We start from the raw sequence: 18,641 nt of genomic DNA, 5'->3' as shown, positions 1-18,641 counted from the left end.
AGAGTGGGTGAGACAGACAGGCAGGCAGGGTCAGACAGGGTCAGTGCGGACCGGGCGAGCCAGCGGGGCGGCAGACGGGACCGGGCCAGGGCCACTGCCTGCCGCTGTTGGACTGTGGGTCGGAGGGAGCTCTGCAGAGGTGTCGGCAGTGACCGCGCCCCTCGGTCGGCAGGCAGAGCCGCCCGGCACCCCGGCCGCGCCGGACGCCGACGCCGCGCTGCAGCTGCAGCTGGTCGGCGCCGTCCTCCAGTTCGTCCGCTCGCTGCCCTCCGTCGACCGGCTCGACGCCGTCGGAGAGCGCGTCTTCGGCGACGCGTCCGACCCGCGCGTGGCCAGGCTTAAGGAGAGTGTGGCCTACTTCGGCGACGGGTCGCGCGACGGCTACTTCCGGCACAAATCGCTCAGCGGTGGGTGGGGCGCCGCGCCCCGCGGTGCCTGGGGGTGGCCGCCGCTCAGTGGTGGTTTATGTGGGACAGTTTGTCGCCATTAATTGTCAGTGCACCCCACCCAGTTGTTAAACTTATGAAATTAATATGACAACGCAGTGAAGTTGTACAAAGTTCATCTCTCACGGTGCTACTGTCGTAAGTCGTAAGTCGCTGTCTCAAGCGGTGATAATGTCGCTGGCGGCTGTCTCACCCTGTGACACTGTCTGTGGCCGCTGTCTCTCCCTGTGATACTGTCGGTGACCGCTGTCTCTCCGGCCTGTGACACTGTGTGTGACCGCTGTCTCTCCCTGTGACACTGTCGGTAAGCCGCTGTCTCTCCCTGTGACACTGTCGGTGACCGCTGTCTCTCCCTGTCACACTGTCGGTGACCGCTGTCTCTCCCTGTCACACTGTCGGTGACCGCTCTCTCCCTGTCACACTGTCGGTGACCGCTGTCTCTCCCTGTGACACTGTCGGTGACCGCTGTCTCTGCCTGTGACACTGTCGGTGACCGCTGTCTCTCCCTGTCACACTGTCGGTGACCGCTGTCTCTCCCTGTCACACTGTCGGTGACCGCTGTCTCTCCCTGTGACACTGTCGGTGACCGCTGTCTCTCCCTGTGACACTGTCGGTAAGCCGCTGTCTCTCCCTGTGACACTGTCGGTGACCGCTGTCTCTCCCTGTGACACTGTCGGTGACCGCTGTCTCTCCCTGTGACACTGTCGGTGACCGGGCTGTCTCACCCTGTGACACTGTCTGTGGCCGCTGTCTCTCCCTGTGATACTGTCGGTGACCGCTGTCTCTCCGGCCTGTGACACTGTGTGTGACCGCTGTCTCTCCCTGTGACACTGTCGGTAAGCCGCTGTCTCTCCCTGTGACACTGTCGGTGACCGCTGTCTCTCCCTGTCACACTGTCGGTGACCGCTGTCTCTCCCTGTCACACTGTCGGTGACCGCTCTCTCCCTGTCACACTGTCGGTGACCGCTGTCTCTCCCTGTGACACTGTCGGTGACCGCTGTCTCTGCCTGTGACACTGTCGGTGACCGCTGTCTCTCCCTGTCACACTGTCGGTGACCGCTGTCTCTCCCTGTCACACTGTCGGTGACCGCTCTCTCCCTGTCACACTGTCGGTGACCGCTGTCTCTCCCTGTGACACTGTCGGTGACCGCTGTCTCTGCCTGTGACACTGTCGGTGACCGCTGTCTCTCCCTGTCACACTGTCGGTGACCGCTGTCTCTCCCTGTCACACTGTCGGTGACCGCTCTCTCCCTGTCACACTGTCGGTGACCGCTGTCTCTCCCTGTCACACTGTCGGTGACCGCTGTCTCTCCCTGTGACACTGTCTGTGGCCGCTGTCTCTCCCTGTGATACTGTCGGTGACCGCTGTCTCTCCGGCCTGTGACACTGTGTGTGACCGCTGTCTCTCCCTGTGACACTGTCGGTAAGCCGCTGTCTCTCCCTGTGACACTGTCGGTGACCGCTGTCTCTCCCTGTCACACTGTCGGTGACCGCTGTCTCTCCCTGTCACACTGTCGGTGACCGCTCTCTCCCTGTCACACTGTCGGTGACCGCTGTCTCTCCCTGTGACACTGTCGGTGACCGCTGTCTCTGCCTGTGACACTGTCGGTGACCGCTGTCTCTCCCTGTCACACTGTCGGTGACCGCTGTCTCTCCCTGTCACACTGTCGGTGACCGCTCTCTCCCTGTCACACTGTCGGTGACCGCTGTCTCTCCCTGTGACACTGTCGGTGACCGCTGTCTCTCCCTGTGACACTGTCGGTAAGCCGCTGTCTCTTCCTGTGACACTGTCGGTGACCGCTGTCTCTCCCTGTGACACTGTCGGTGACCGCTGTCTCTCCCTGTGACACTGTCGGTGACCGGGCTGTCTCACCCTGTGACACTGTCTGTGGCCGCTGTCTCTCCCTGTGATACTGTCAGTGACCGCTGTCTCTCCGGCCTGTGACACTGTCTGTGACCGCTGTCTCTCCTTGTGACACTGTCGGTAAGCCGCTGTCTCTCCCTGTGACACTGTCGGTGACCGCTGTCTCTCCCTGTGACACTGTCGGTAAGCCGCTGTCTCTCCCTGTGACACTGTCGGTGACCGCTGTCTCTCCCTGTGACACTGTCGGTGACCGCTGTCTCTCCCTGTGACACTGTCGGTGACCGGGCTGTCTCACCCTGTGACACTGTCTGTGGCCGCTGTCTCTCCCTGTGACACTGTCGGTAAGCCGCTGTCTCTCCCTGTGACACTGTCTGTGGCGCTGTCTCTCCCTGTGACACTGTCGGTGACCGCTGTCTCTCCCTGTGACACTGTCGGTAAGCCGCTGTCTCTCCCTGTGACACTGTCGGTGACCGCTGTCTCTCCCTGTGACACTGTCGGTGACCGCTGTCTCTCCCTGTGACACTGTCGGTGACCGCTGTCTCTGCCTGTGACACTGTCGGTGACCGCTGTCTCTCCCTGTGACACTGTCTGTGGCCGCTGTCTCTCCCTGTGACACTCTGTGACCGCTGTCTCTCCTTGTGTCTCTCCTGTCTCCTGACTGTCTCTCCCTGTGACACTGTCGGTAAGCCGCTGTCTCTCCCTGTGACACTGTCGGTGGCCGCTGTCTCTCCCTGTGACACTGTCGGTGACCGCTGTCTCTCCCTGTGACACTGTCGGTGACCGTTGTCTCTCCCTGTGACACTGTCGGTGACCGCTGTCTCTCCCTGTGACGCTGTCGGTGACCGCTGTCTCTCCCTGTGACACTGTCGGTGACCGCTGTCTCTCCCTGTGACACTGTAGGTGACCGCTGTCTCTCCCTGTGACACTCTGTGACCGCTGTCTCTCCCTGTCACACTGTCGGTAAGCCGCTGTCTCTCCCTGTTACACTGTCTGTGACCGCTGTCTCTCCCTGTGACACTGTCGGTAAGCCGCTGTCTCAGGCCGTCCGCCCGCCCGCAGGCGCCCTGAACGGCAGCTGCTCGGTGCTGGCCGCGGAGCGCAGCTCGGACGCCGGCGGCGGCTCGCTCTCGGGGCCGCCGTCGGTGCCCTCGGACCCGGGGTCGGTGCTCGACGTGGCGCCGGCCGCGCAGACACGAGCGGGCGGCCGGACCGACGAGCAGGCCGACTGTCTGGCCAGGAGGTTCGGACTGCTGGGATTGGACAGTGAGTCTGGGACAGGGCCGGTGGGGAGTTGGGCCGGGTCTGGGACAGGGCCGGTGGGGTGTCGGGCAGGGTTGGTGGGGGGTCGGGGCTGGTGGGGAGTTGGACAGGGCTGGTGGGGAGTTGGACAGGGCTGGTGGGGTGCCGGGGCCGGTCTGGGACAGGGCCGATGGGAAGCAGGTCTGGGACTGGGACGGACCGGTGGGGTGTCGGGGCGGGTCTGAGTCCCAGGGTCTTATTCCTCAGACTCTGCGGTATCTTTCCGACCTGGAGCAATGTGCAGTGTACGACGGCGTGTATTTGTTTCACTCCGGCCCATCTGGTTTTGTTTGCAGTTAATTTACTTGTTTAACGTAACATTAATTGAATATTTTGACAACGGTTTCTTTGATATTGAGGTCTGTCTGTCGCTGTGGTAAGAGTGGTCTCACGGCGTTCCGATTTGTTCACCGGTGATCTCTGCAGACCTGTGAGATACCCTTCCCCTGTTCTGGAGCTGACCTGGGGTCGATCCTTCACGTGCCTGTGACCTGGGAGCTGTGGTCTGTGGTCCATTCCGTCCCTGCAGCCGTGGCCCATTCGGTCCCCTGTGGTCCCTACCCTATCGTCCCCTTTGGTCCGTCCCCTGTTGTCCGTCCGCTATGGTCCATACCCTCCTTTCCCCTGTGGCCCGATCCCTGTGATCCCTTCCTACTCTATCGTCTCCTGTAGTCCGCACCCTCCCGTCTCCTGTGTTCTGTACGGTCCCGTCTGGACCTGTGGTTCGTACCCTCCCGTCCCCCGTGGTCCGCACCCTCCCGTCTCCTGTGGTCCGTACCCTCCCGTCCCCCGTGGTCCGTACGGTCCCGTCTCCTGTGCCCTGTACCCTCCCGCCTCCCGTGGTCCGTACCCTCCCGTCCCCCGTGGTCCGTACGGTGGCGCCCCCGCCGCCGCTCTGACAGTCTTCTGGTGGCCGCCAGTGGACGCCTACGTACCGGGCACGGCGCCCGGTTCGTACAGCGACGACCGGCCCGCCAACGGACACTCCAGCGCGGTGAGTGGAGCGACTGGGCGCTGGGCAGCGCGGCCCGAGACAGAGGTCGGCGCCGCGTGCGCCGGCCACTGGACCGGGGGAGGGGTCACCGACACTCGTACCGGGACTGGGGACCGGGTGGGCAGAGACAGACAGAAACAGACTGACAGACAGATACAAAGACAGATAGGCAGACGAACGGAACGGAACGGAACGGAACGGAACGGACGGACGGACGGACGGACGGACGGACGGACGGACGGACGGACGGATGAACGAACGAACGAACGAACGAACGAACGAACGAACGAACGAACGAACGAACGAACGAACGGACGGACGGACGGACGGACGGACGGACGGACGGACGGAGGGAAGGGCCGATGGGAAGACGGATAGACAGACGTTCAGACAGACACTGTCGCTCGGGTGGACAGAGAAACAGATGGACCGACAGAGCAGTTCATCGGTCGGACAGACTGACACAGACGGACACGGGCAAACGGACCGGCGGACACTAGACGGACGGAGGAGCAGTACATCCGGCGGACGGAGGGGCAGAGAGGCATGGACGGGCCGACAGATTGGCGGTCAGACAGGCGGAGACAGATGTTTTATACCCGAGGGCGCCACTGGTTCGGGGACGGTGCGGTGTTTTATACCCGGGGGCGCCGGTGGTTCGGGGACGGTGCGGTGTTTTATACCCGGGGGCGCCGGTGGTTCGGGAACGGTGCGGCGGAGTGGTTCACAGGACGAGGGTCCCTGTACTTATCGCCTTGGAGGGCCACCTGTCACGGAGAGCCCGGCGGAGGCGCCGTCCGTTCTAGCGCGCCTATTTCCGGAGATGGAAGCGAATCAGGGCGGCGGGTGTGGGTGCGAGACTATTCTGGATGTGCTCTGGAATAACTAATCGGAACAGGTGCTGACTACTGGCAGCGAGAGCTGATTAATTTCCATAAATACATTTGCTGTTGTAAGAAAGTGAATCGGAGCGGGATGCTGCCAAGCCCAACTCGACAGAGACATTATGTCGGCGCTGAACTAATGTTATGAAAACAGTAGCACGTGAGGCTGCGTCGCCTGCTCTCCCTCTCTGTGGCGGTGTAGCTTTCCGCTCTTACTCAGCTTCCTCTGGAAACGGCCTGTAACACCGCTATCCGGTGCCCCCCCCCCCCGCCCCCCCCCCCCGAGCTGTGAGTAACCGTTCGCCCTCAGGCTGAGTGATCGGCCGGCCAGCTCAGAGGCCGTCCCCGCCCCCGGCTGTTAGTGCCAGCTCAGAGGCCGAGTTCCGCGCGCTGTGTCGGCGCCGCGCTGTTGGTAAACAGTCGGCCGCGGCCGAGGGCGGGCGGGCGTCGTCAGTGGCCGGGCTGACCGCGCGCCGGTCTGAGTCAGCGGGCCCACTCATCCCGACCGGGCCGGGCCGGGTGCGCGTCACTGCGCAGTGCCCGGGCGACCCGAGTCCGGTGACGGGGCGGACCACGCACACACACACACACACACACACACACACACACACACACACACACACACACACACACACACACACACACACACACACACACACACACACACACACACACACACACACACACACACACACACACACACACACACACACACACACACACACACACACACACACACACACACACACACACACACACACACACACACACACACACACACACACACACACACACACACACACACACACACACACACACACACACACACACACACACACACACACACACACACACACACACACACACACACACACACACACACACACACACACACACACACACACACACACACACACACACACACACCACACACACACACACACACACACACACACACACACACACACACACACACACACACACACACACACACACACACACACACACACACACACACACACACACACACACACACACACACACACACACACACACACACACACACACACACACACACACACACACACACACACACACACACACACACACACACACACACACACACACACACACACACACACACACACACACACACACACACACACACACACACACACACACACACACACACACACACACACACACACACACACACACACACACACACACACACACACACACACACACACACACACACACACACACACACACACACACACACACACACACACACACACACACACACACACACACACACACACACACACACACACACACACACACACACACACACACACACACACACACACACACACACACACACACACACACACACACACACACACACACACACACACACACACACACACACACACACACACACACACACACACACACACACACACACACACACACACACACACACACACACACACACACACACACACACACACACACACACACACACACACACACACACACACACACACCACACACACACACACACACACACACACACACACACACACACACACACACACACACACACACACACACACACACACACACACACACACACACACACACACACACACACACACACACACACACACACACACACACACACACACACACACACACACACACACACACACACACACACACACACACACACACACACACACACACACACACACACACACACACACACACTGCGCGTCCCGGCGGGTGGGGGGGGGGATGGGGCGAGCTAACGGGGGGGGGGGGCACAGCCGGCGCCGACGGGCCCGGCTGGTCACCTGATCAGCGTTTGGGCAGCGGCTCAGTGTGGTCACTGGTTTCAGTTGTTGGCACATGTCGGTGAGCCTGGTACAACATTCAGGTTGTTTTCAGAAGGTTGGGGTCAGAAGTCAGGAAGGCAGAGTTTCGTTGCCCGATCACCCGTGTGACCGGTGCCGTTAACTCTCTGCTCAGTAGCGGGCTAGCCCACCTGTCCAGGGCCCGGCGAGGGCTGGCGCTCACTCAGCCTCCATGTCTACAGCGGGGTGTGTCTGGGCGCTGAAGCCTGTATCTCGCCAAGAGGGACTACCGTTCCGCCACGCCGCGCTGCCGTTGCGGTTAGCATACCCGCGCTGTAAGCAAAGGGACGGATATTTTCCGTTCAGCTTATTTCAAGTGACCTTTATTTTCTCAAGCTGTGGTTACAGTGTAATGTGGATTGACCATTTTATTGTCAAGGGCCATTGCGTAAGTTAATCCAAACACTACCAAATTTTACCGTGATAATTTTTTTGAAATACTTTGGGCATTGTGGGACTATAAGATAACTTTGGATGTGAACAGCATTACTCTGATAGCAACTGGGGTCCCGTGTAACCGCCGTAGTCAATGAGGTCCTGAAAGCTCTATGCTTCAGCCAAGCGCGTATTCATATACCAGCAATTATCCGCCCCTGGAGTCAGAGTCAGAGACCGGCACCGCCTGCATCTCGGCCTTACCCGGCTTCCCTGGAAACGTATTGTGCTCGCTCCCTCTGCGCAGCGTTCTGGAACAAGGCAACGTCGTACGTCTGCCTACGCAGAAAGTAGAAACGGTTCTCTTCTGAACTTACAAGAAACGGAGTTGTGCCACGGAGGACTGAGGTTCAACAGAGGGGTCGGTAATACGTGTCTGCCTGTTCTGCCTACTGCTGACCCCCTCCCCCCCCCCTCAGGACGCCGAGGGTCCGGCGGTGACACTGACTCCCCCCCCCCCCCCCAGAGCGCCGAGGGTCCGGCGGTGACGCTGACTCGCCCCCCCCCCCACTCAGGGCGCCGAGGGTCCGGCGGTGACGCTGACCCCCCCCCCCCCCAGGGCGCCGAGGGTCCGGCGATGACGCTGACCCCCCCCCCCCCTCAGGGCGCCGAGGGTCCGGCGGTGACTGACCCCCCCCCCCCCTCAGGGCGCCGAGGACCCAGTGGTGACGCTGACTCGCCCCCCCCCCCCCCCCTCAGGGCGCCGAGGGTCCGGCGGTGACGCTGACGCCGCCGCCGCTGCCGCCCGTCACCGCCGAGGTGCTGCGAACGGCCGGCGAGCGGCACCGGCGCGGTCTGATGACACCCTGGGTGTACCAGGTCCTCACAAAGGTAAACACACCCGCGGTCACACCCGCGGTACTGCCGAGCCGGCGGGCGACGCGACCACTACTTCCTTCTGATGTACTGAACGACAAAGGTCTTTAATTAAGAGCACCACAGCAACTTTCATGTTGCGATCATTACTTTGCAAAAACAGGATTGATTGGACGATTTTATTATTGATTTGATGTGTGATTGCCATCCGTTGTTTGCGTATGACTGTCACTTCCTGTTTATGTGTGACTGACATTTACTGTGCGTAAGCGTTAGATCTCCTCCCCCCCCTCTCCCTCTCAGGGTGGACTAAATGTGCCAGAGTGTATGTGCCCCCTCCCCTCAGGGGTGAACTGAAAGTGCCGGTCTGTGTGACGCCCCCTCCCCGCTCCCTCCGTCAGGGTGAGCTGAAAGTGCCGGTCTGTGTGTGACGCCCCCCTCCCCCCCCCCCCCCCACCCTCAGGGTGAGCTCAAGGTGCCGGTCAGTGTGACGCCCCCTCCCCCCTCCCCCCTCCCTCAGGGTGAGCTCAAGGTGCCGGTCTGTGTCGAGGACGAACTGAACCGGGAGCTGCCCAACGCGGTGCTCTTTTTCCGGCCGGCTCGTGAGCGAATCTACGGCGTGCTGTTCAACCTGTACCACCACAGCTACCTGAGCCACCGCGACCGCGACAAACCGGAGCACGAGCGGCACGCGGTGCCGCGCGTCCAGGTCAGTCGGCGGCCGGCGGACGGCCCACCTCCTTGTTTGGTCATGGACTGCACGGTCCGGCAGGGCGGGGCGGACGGCGCCGGCCGGCCCGGCTGCACGTGCTGCCCCGGCCGGCGACGGGTCGCTGACGCGCGCTGTTGACACTGACTGCCGTGCGCGTGACGGCGCCCGTCGGCCGGCTCGAGCTGCCGGCGGCGCCGCGACCACCTCCTATCCGCGCCGTGACGACGCCGGCGGGTCACGTGGCCCGTCGATGGTGGGGGGGGGAGGGGGGCATCATCGGCGGCGGCGGCTGGTCCGATCCGGCCGGTCAGTCAATCGGCAGTCTGACGTCAGCCGGCGCCGTCTGCGCCTCGAGCAGCTTCTGCGGCGCACCAGTGGCCGCTGGAAAACGCCCCGTGGGCCAGCGGTCAGAATGACGCGGCGCCGCGCCGCGCGGCGCACTGCGGCGGGAATGTATTAGCCGCCGTTCGCCGCCGCAGCCTCTGATAGGATTGCTATGTTGCCGACAAATGCGGCTGTTCATTATGTAGTCGGCGGCTGGCGTCGTCGCGGCTGGCGTCGCACTGTGGCTGGGTGCGGTCCGGGCGTGGGTACTCACTACTCAGTGAGCGGTGTGAGCGGCGCGCCGCGCCAGTCACACCCGCGTCCGGAGCGGACAGAGTGCCCCGTCCGCCGCGCCAGTCACATCCGCGTCCTTCCGGAGCGGACAGAGTGCGCCGTCCGCCGTCCGCCGCGCCAGTCACACCCGCGTCCTGAGCGGAGCGGACAGAGTGCGCCGTCCGCCGTCCGCCGCGCCAGGGTCACACCCGCGTCCTGAGCGGACAGAGTGCGCCGTCCCCCTTCCGCCGGGGGCACGCGGCTCCTGGGGTCGGCTGGACCCGCCGCCGGGGCCATCGGCGTCTTGTACTGCGTGCTCTTTGTGCGTGCATTTACTGAGCAAAATACAGAGCCGCTCAGGCTGGACTGGGGCAGAGCGGGCGGGGGCCGGGGAGGGGGCATGGCGCCAGCCACCCATCGGAAAACAGATATCACAGAATGTACCGTGCATTGTTGCGCGTAACGGTAGTTTGTTTGCTCTTTACGCGTGTACTTTCATCTAATTTATTTTCTCGAAAGGTGCTCTGCGTGGTATTCCATGGTATTCCCTCAATTTTACAGTATGCAGGTAGGTAATATTTTACTGTTCATACCAGCTCTTACCAGGCTCTATAGTCTATACGGCCGTCTGTCGAGTAAACGAACAGTATCATGGACGGCTAAGGACAACATGACCTCAAAAGAACATCACGGGCCGTTTAAGTAAATATATTCCTGCCCGGGGCCGGGATGATTCAATAAATGTCACCGAGGTTTTTTAGCGAAAACTCCGAGGGCCGTTAGGCCCGAGGTGCTTTTCGCTAAAAAAGCGAGGTGACATTTATTGAATTCTCGGCCTTAGGGCTGGAAGGTGTTTCCCATACCTGCCAAAAAGCTCACAACTATAATTGATAGTGACGTCAGCAGCCGTGTGGTTCAACGTGTTTAACCACACCCCTTGAACCACACGGCTGGCAATATTAAAGCACTGCATTAAACTTTGAAAAGTGTGGTACAGTGCACGTGCCATTAAAATGCCTGGATGTCTCGATTTAATCATGCAATGTAACAGGTATGGGAATAGGCAGGCATGGGGGGGGGCTGCATTCAGCTTTCATACGGCTGCAGTATACAGCGCCCGTCCGCGGTAACGGGTAGAGTACCTGGTATTCCCCTCAGGCATTACGAAGGAAACATAGCTAAACTTCATACAAGCCCCTGCTGACGTGGGAAGCAGCTGCGCGGAGTCCAACAGTTGCCGGAGCAAACCGCCGTTCCAAGACGACGCTCGTGTCCCGGGGGATAGTTGCACAGTTAGTTTCGGGGTTTTATCTACACACGAGGTCGATGAAGTCGTGTGCAGCCGACGTGTTGCCGGACTGTTTGTTGTTCTCTGACCATTGGTCCGGGCTCATTTGTCGGCGAAGGGCCCCCTTCATTTCCCACTCACCAGCGCGGCCCCCGACTGACGATTATTTGTGCAGCACAGCCACCCACTGCGGCTAGCTACCGACTTTGTTAGTGAGTAGACCACGATTTGCGGGGAGCTCGCCGCGCTGTTTGCTGTTCAGCCCATGTATGATCGAGGAAATCCCCCTAAGGGTAGTGTGAAGCCGTGTCCTTATGTGCAAACCGAGGACCGGTTGATGAGAGTACGCCTTTGTCGTCACCCTGTCTCGAGTTGTTGGCAGATCTCGGGGCAGGCCGTGAAGGACGTCTCATGGATGATATAACACTGGATTGGTGTCTCGTGGAAATTAGCATTGGGATCCGCGACATTGGGATCAGGCCTGCCATCTAGCGAGAGAATTATCGTAAGTTAGGAGCAAGCCGAGTGAACGCCATCTCTCAGCATTATGACACACGTGGGTGTGGTGTGTTAGTTGGCTTGTAGTGCATATTCCCACGAGTTGGAGGTAATCTTACTGGACCTGAGACGACAAAAAATGTTTTAAATGCTTGAAAGCCAAAAACGTCAAGCAGCCTTTAGGTAATAACGAAAATAAAATGCGTAAGACGGTGTGTATTGAAACGCCCAGTCCCATCGGCTTGTACGACCTTTTATATAGTCATTTACTCACAATGGTACAGTAGTTTGACAATATGTCACTTACATATTTGGTAGGCTTATTCCTTCTTCTCCGAATTTCGCCCGATTTTCTTCATCTTAGTTAATGTTACGGCACGTGTCACGTGCCAAATTAAGGGTGTCGAAATTGTTCCACATAAAGTAACTCCGCAATGGCTGGGCCAATTACAGTAAAACTTCGTCAATAGTTAGGCACCCAGTGGCCAATACATTTCCATGTGTCACTATGGGGGTGCTACTGCACGTGCGCACGTGCGGGGTGCCGCTTCCATATCTCAAGAACGGCTGGGCGGATAACACTCAAACTTGGTACACAAATGTCACATCGATACTCGCACTGCATTGATCAGTGCTTACATTGGTGCAGAGCTGTTAGGAAAACGATGAAATGAGATGCGTGGTATTTATGCCTTTCTGTTCCAGCAGCTGATTGATTCGCAACAGGAGATCCTTGTTTGTGAAGGCTTCGTCTCCCTTCTCCATCCCTTGTTTAAAATAACATCAACAATGTACGAAGAAGATCACACATCAAAGTTGTTTTAGGCGGCTATCTTGGGCCAGGGCTCCGAAGTTGTAGTCAGAGCCAGCGGTTCTGTTCCGACTCGGAGTCGGTTGATTTTTAAAAGTTGTAGTCGGAGTATGAGTCGAACGTCACCGAAAAGTCATCGACTCCACATACTTACCAGGGCTGCAGAGTCGGAGTCAGAGTCGGAGTCTGTGTGAATCGACAGTTCTGCCCGGAGGAGTCGGAGTCGATATTTGGATACCGGAATCGGAGTTGGAGCCAAAGTCACTGAAATTTCATCGACTACGCAGCACTGGTTGGGTCCTTTTCATAGAGCGTCTTGAATGACATATTGAGCGGCTAAGACGTTAGCAATTCCGTTTTTAAGTTTTTCATTAGACTTATAGATAGTACTTACGTTCGTTTTGTTCTTTGATCGCATAGAGATCTTATATACATAGAGATGACACGCCTATGGTAAAGCACTTGATTTCGTGGCGATTCAGTGGGTCTTTTTAAGCAAGGTTTTCTGGGGTGCCATGGCCCGTGACTTGCATTTTGTAAGGATTCGGTCAAGGAGATTGTGTTCACATCCGCTTATTTTTAAGTACAGTTTTTCTTTCTTGTCTACATAGCTGTGACGCTTTCGAGCGTTATTATTGAAATGAAATTAGGCATGTTTTAACCTTATGCTCGTATTAGGTATTGCATGTATCATTAACCCTCGCCGTCCGACGGAGGCGGAGGCGGGTGCCGCCTCCCTATAGGGTTTTTCACGATAGCTCCGAACACGCAGGCGATAGAGAGCTGAAACTTGGCAGACCTGACCTTTGATCCAAGCCGCATCTTGTGACACCAACCGTATTTTCAGGTCAGATCAGGTCACTGACTTGTGGCGTCATAAGTGAACCTCTGCACAGTCCTCAGATGTCGCAACTTGGCAACGCCGACAGTGCCAGAGGAACTTTCACAGGGAGATGAAACTTACAGGATGTAGTATCATCCAGAGGTCTCACAACTTGTACATATATCTCGGATTTTCCCTAAAAATCACATGAGGTCAGGTCGGCCACGTGACCTCACCATTAGGTATAAGTCAATGGGGAAAAATGAAAACTGCTATGTTAGCGCCGAGAACTATCTCAAACTGTCTCCGGCACATGGAATCGTGATTTCTTACACGTCTTGCAAGGTCCGATGCTTCACTTTTGCATTGTTGACATTGCGTGGCGTCATTTATGGTCACTTGAGTCATTGATTAAAGAAAGCGCGGTTTTGAGGCTCATGATTACATATATAACTGCAATGAAAACCGTAAGACGGTTTGACAAAAGTCAGTTTGTCAGTTTGGCCAACATGTCTTATTTTCTTGGCCCTATTTTGAATATAATTATTAGCATGAGGCTTAGGTTTTCATTGCAGTTATATACTTGGGTTAGAGTTTTTCATCAATAACTCCCCATCAAATTGAGTTAGCGAGTCGGGAAAGCCACCAATAAACTCAGGAAGACCTGCCGATTCGAGTAATATGTAACATGACCTCTTTCAACCAGCTTCGTGATCTGGGGGAGCTGACCTGCCCTTGACCCGAGGTCAACACCTCAAGTTGACCTCACCCGAACAAAAAGTATATCATTCGACGCGCCTGAGCGAGGCGAACACGATGATGCCAAAATCGCGGCTCTCCGACCGTTTTTTTTTTGCGAAGTTATGAAAAACTGAACCCTGGCCCTTGGTCACTTGACCTGACCTCATGAGACCTTAAAATCGGGTACCAGTCCCTGCGTCTTGTAACGGCGCACACGCTTGTTTTTTCCACGACGCTCTAGCTTCATCAGGGGCGAAACGGCGAGGGAAATTGTACCACCCCCCCCCCCCCGGCCGGCGCGTATGTAGAAAACTAATAGGTCCGGCGAGGGTCAATGTATCATTGAATGGGAACATGCAACATATGTATATTTGAGCTTGCACCGTGCTCAGAAAGGTTCAGAACAGCCGTTTTCACGACGGTTGACCGAAAGCGCCAAACTTGACCAAATCTCAAGGTACCTACCCTGAAAATTCCATGAATCTGACCCAAATGACCTTAGACCTGTAACCTTTTTTTTGGGGGGGGACCATGTCAGGGGGCCATAAAACATGCATCGCACAACCCTAGTAAATAGTAAAGTTGGTTCATGTGCTGACCCTTGGTGACCTGACCTGTGACCTGACATGGTATTATCAGTGACCTCTAATAGCAACATATATAGGTACTAGGCAACGTACGCCCTATTTTTAGCGTACGCGAAACATTTTATCTTTGACCTGACCTGTGACGTCATCGGTGACCCCGAGGTCAATGAAATTGGAGTTCCGTCGACAAATTTGACAGGGCTATCGAACATCGTTTGAATGTGACAGATCCGTCCAGTAGTTTTGGAGATACGGGAGGGGGCAAAAAAATGCCCCCCACCGCGCGGAAGGTGGCCGGGAGGTGCCGGGTTGATGAGAGCCTGAATGAGAGAGAATGTTTTTAGGCGAGCTTTTAAGGAATTCAATAAAAATACAAAATGAAATCATGCCACAAATCTCATTGCTTACCTCAGGAATGAAATCAGCCAGGAAAGAACAGCAATATTTTTAACCAGTAAAACGCCTTTTGGGGCGACCAACGGAGCGAGCGAGAGGGTGGGCCTTGGACAAGAGAATTTGCAAGGGACACCTCCAACTAACTTGTGCACTGCACCCTACTAACCGGTCCCTAGCGATCTGCCAAATTTGAGCGCAATCGGCCTAGCCGTTCTCGAGATCTGGAAGCGGCACCCTGCACGTGCACACGTGCAAAATGGGTCACAACTGACTTTTCCACGGCACCCTACTAACTGGTCCCTAACCATGTACCAAATTTCAGCACAATCGGTTCAGCCGTTCTCGAGATCTGGAATCGACCCCTGCACGTGCGCACGTGCAGCAGCACCCCAACTGTGGCACATGGATATGCATTGCCTAGTGGGTGCCTACCAACATACCAACTTTCAGCGCAATCGGCCAAGTAATTACCAATATATTGCAACAATTGCAAAACTGACACCTCTTCGTTTTGCACGTGGCACGTGCATAAGCGGTCACCCACATGCATCGAGAATAGTCCAATACTTGGTAGAAAGAATGAAGCTACCCTAGAAAAATCATCGAATGTAAATCGGTCAAGTGGTTGCTGAGATATAAGCCTCGCAAAAGCATAACCACGGCCGGCCGGCCGCTCATACTCAGAAGTTTCCGTTAATCTACGAAAGACTACGCTTGCTTCGCTCGCTACGTAATAATTTCTTCAGACTAACAATGCCTCAGCCATATTGGCACGCTACTGGCTGAAAATAAGTTGCTTAAAAAGACCCACTGAATCGCCACGATTTTAAGTGCATGTCATCTCTATGTATATAAGATCTCTATGTTTGATCGGACAATTTGTTTGATTTAGGCCAAGTAAAGACTCATGTGAAAAATAGCGAAAACGACACGTGCTGGCGAAGTCTCCAATAACTCCCTGTTTCACGATTTAATGAGGAAATAACATGGAATTGCTTATCTTTTTACTGACCCTGCACATAAATCTATTAATTTCTTCGCTTTTACTGACATATAAAGACATAACATTTTGAAAAATTGCACAACAAGCCTGCTACTACACCATACTCCCGTGTGTCACAATGCTAATCAGCGGCGTTCACTCGGCTTGCTCCTAACTTACGACAATTCTCCCGCTAGATGGCAGGCCTGAGCTCAATGTCGCCAAAAACTGCGAAGACACCAATCCATTATTATCTCATCCATGGACGTCTGTAAACGAACCCCGGGACCCATAGAGTATACACAGCCGGGGGCGGCGGAGGGCGCCGGGCGGCTGCGTGGCCGACCTGACCTGACCCGACCCGACCTGTGACCGAGCGGTGCCGTCCCGTCGTCTGGCCGACCTGACCTGCGCTGACCCGACCTGTGACCGAGCGGTGCCGTCCCGTCGTCTGGCCGACCTGACCTGTGACCGAGCGGTGCCGTCCGGCCGTCTGGCCGACCTGACCCGCGCTGACCTGACCTGTGACCGAGCGGTGCCGTCCGGTCGTGTGGCCGACCTGGCCTGACCTGACCTAACCCGACCCGACCTGTGACTGAGCGGTGCCGTCCGGCCGTCTGGCCGACCTGACCTGCGCTGACCTGCGCTGCCGGCAGATCCGGGAGTGGGTGTACAGCCGCAGTAACCCGTACAGGCGTCCTGAGCTGGTGCCGGCCCAGCCGCTGGGCTGGGGCGTGCCCACCGTGCAGCGGCTCTGGTTCGGGTGAGTACCGAGTGCCGAGTGCCGCCCTCACAGGGGTAAGGAGCCGCACCCCGGCCCGAGGGCGGTCGGCCGCAGCCTCTGCTCACTCGTATGACGCGGCAGTCTAAATAACGGGACTGTGCAGCTCCCCGGTCTGCTTTTGGTGGACAGATTGGTAACTGCACCGAGTTGTGACTTGTCAGTTATGTGAAATGCGCTGATTGTCTGGAGAAGTAGCCCCTGCGGTCCCGGTGACGGCCGGGCAGGAGGGGGGGGGGGGGGGGTGACTGCTGTATCGGTGACAGCCGGGCAGCGGGGGGTGCGGGCGGACGTCCTGGTCCGACCAGCCAGTGGCCTGGGTCCGGTCATATCTCGTTTGCCGGTTATGTAATGCACTGCTCTGATTACATGCGCGTGTGTCCTGTCTTCTGTCGCCTGTTCGGGGCCGAGTTGAAACAGTGACCGCCGCTTCTTCGAATATCTGGAATAGAGATGCCACTTTTGAACCCGCGAACCCGCTTTCTGCGGGTTTTCAAAACCCGCAGGGTTTTTGGCGGGTTCGAGAAGCAAAACTTGTCGTGTGGCGGGTATTTGGCGGTCAGACTTAAGAACCTATATTTTTTTTTTTTTTTAGATGCAAAACACAATGCCAAGTGCATTTGCTCAGGTTAGCAATACAATATTCATCAAAACAACTTTTAAAACAGAACCAAATATAGAAATATATCAAGGAAGCACATTTCAAATGCAAAACTGAAAACAACCAGCAATAGCATCCACAGTCTAGCAATGACCAAACCAAGGTATAAGCAACAAACTACAAAGCATAAATAATTGCTGATGAAAGCATTCCATAAAACATAAAAGAACCTGAAAGCAAACTTATAGGAAGCTGAACTGAAGTCTATGTGCAGTGTGCACTAGATATACATTATGGAAGAACCCAGAATCAGAGCAAATGCCACATGCTACTTTATTTGCGTCTGGTCGGCATAAAAAAGAGCTATCAACTAAACAAAATTTGATGCAAATTCATTGATTACCTATTAGGGTGTGTCGATAGTCGCAGATTCGCGTTAGACAAAGATATAAATTGGCGCGAGCATGCCAAAACACTAGCCCTGCAGTTGGTTTTGCGTAAAAATGCGATTTGACGAGGCTCGGGCAGGTCGAAGTTACAGCGAAAAAGTCGCAGTCGACGGTGCTGCCACCTACATTGCCAATAACGGGCACTATCATATCGTGATAATTGGGGTAGTTTCAAAGGAGAAATGACTTCTATTGTTGTTCAAACTGCTTAAGAAGAAATAAAACTTTTCGGAAACACACATTTTTCCCAAATATCGCGATCCATTTTCTCCTGTTGAGTTGTTAGGAAAGTGGTAAATTTCAAGGTTGACGGCTAAAAAACGAAACAGGAGGAACAGAGCAGGAATCACCAAGACGTGTGCCGCGCCGATGCTGTAGCCTATAGATAAGGGGTGAGCAACAGAACCAGCATACCTAACGATTTTGATTACTGATAGATATTTTTCTCTAAATGGAAGACTATTAGTAACTCAGGCAAGCCTTCTAATATAGGTATCGACAGGGTTGCGGTAAAAGGTACAATCGATGGCACATTACAATTATTCTGAGTTGGGTAACAACACTCTTCAGATACCTACCATCAACAACCTCACTATCTCCTATATGGGAGCTATATCATCTGATTCCAGCGCCCTGAAAACAAACAGGTTATTACCAAAAATCTCTATATTAGCGCCTACCGACATACGCTGAATGACGCTATCAATACCCGACATTT

General features: G+C 56.0%; 1 protein-coding gene across 1 annotated transcript in view; it reads left to right on the top strand.

Annotated features, from left to right (window-relative positions):
* The window catches only part of LOC122390767 (constitutive coactivator of PPAR-gamma-like protein 1 homolog), a 41,816-nt gene that overhangs the window by 3,340 nt on the left and 19,835 nt on the right, over positions 1–18,641 (top strand). Inside the window, exons 5-10 of the mRNA XM_043384023.1 lie at positions 173–407; positions 3,370–3,573; positions 4,530–4,603; positions 8,541–8,672; positions 9,178–9,366; positions 16,749–16,855. Coding sequence (XP_043239958.1) covers positions 173–407; positions 3,370–3,573; positions 4,530–4,603; positions 8,541–8,672; positions 9,178–9,366; positions 16,749–16,855 — 941 coding nt within the window. The remainder of the gene's footprint in view (positions 1–172; positions 408–3,369; positions 3,574–4,529; positions 4,604–8,540; positions 8,673–9,177; positions 9,367–16,748; positions 16,856–18,641) is intronic.

This window comes from Amphibalanus amphitrite, unplaced genomic scaffold, assembly GCF_019059575.1.
Source record: "Amphibalanus amphitrite isolate SeventyFive unplaced genomic scaffold, NRLGWU_Aamphi_draft 000408F_arrow, whole genome shotgun sequence".
NCBI lineage: Eukaryota > Metazoa > Arthropoda > Thecostraca > Balanomorpha > Balanidae > Amphibalanus > Amphibalanus amphitrite.
This window is presented reverse-complemented; position numbering and strand designations above follow the sequence as displayed.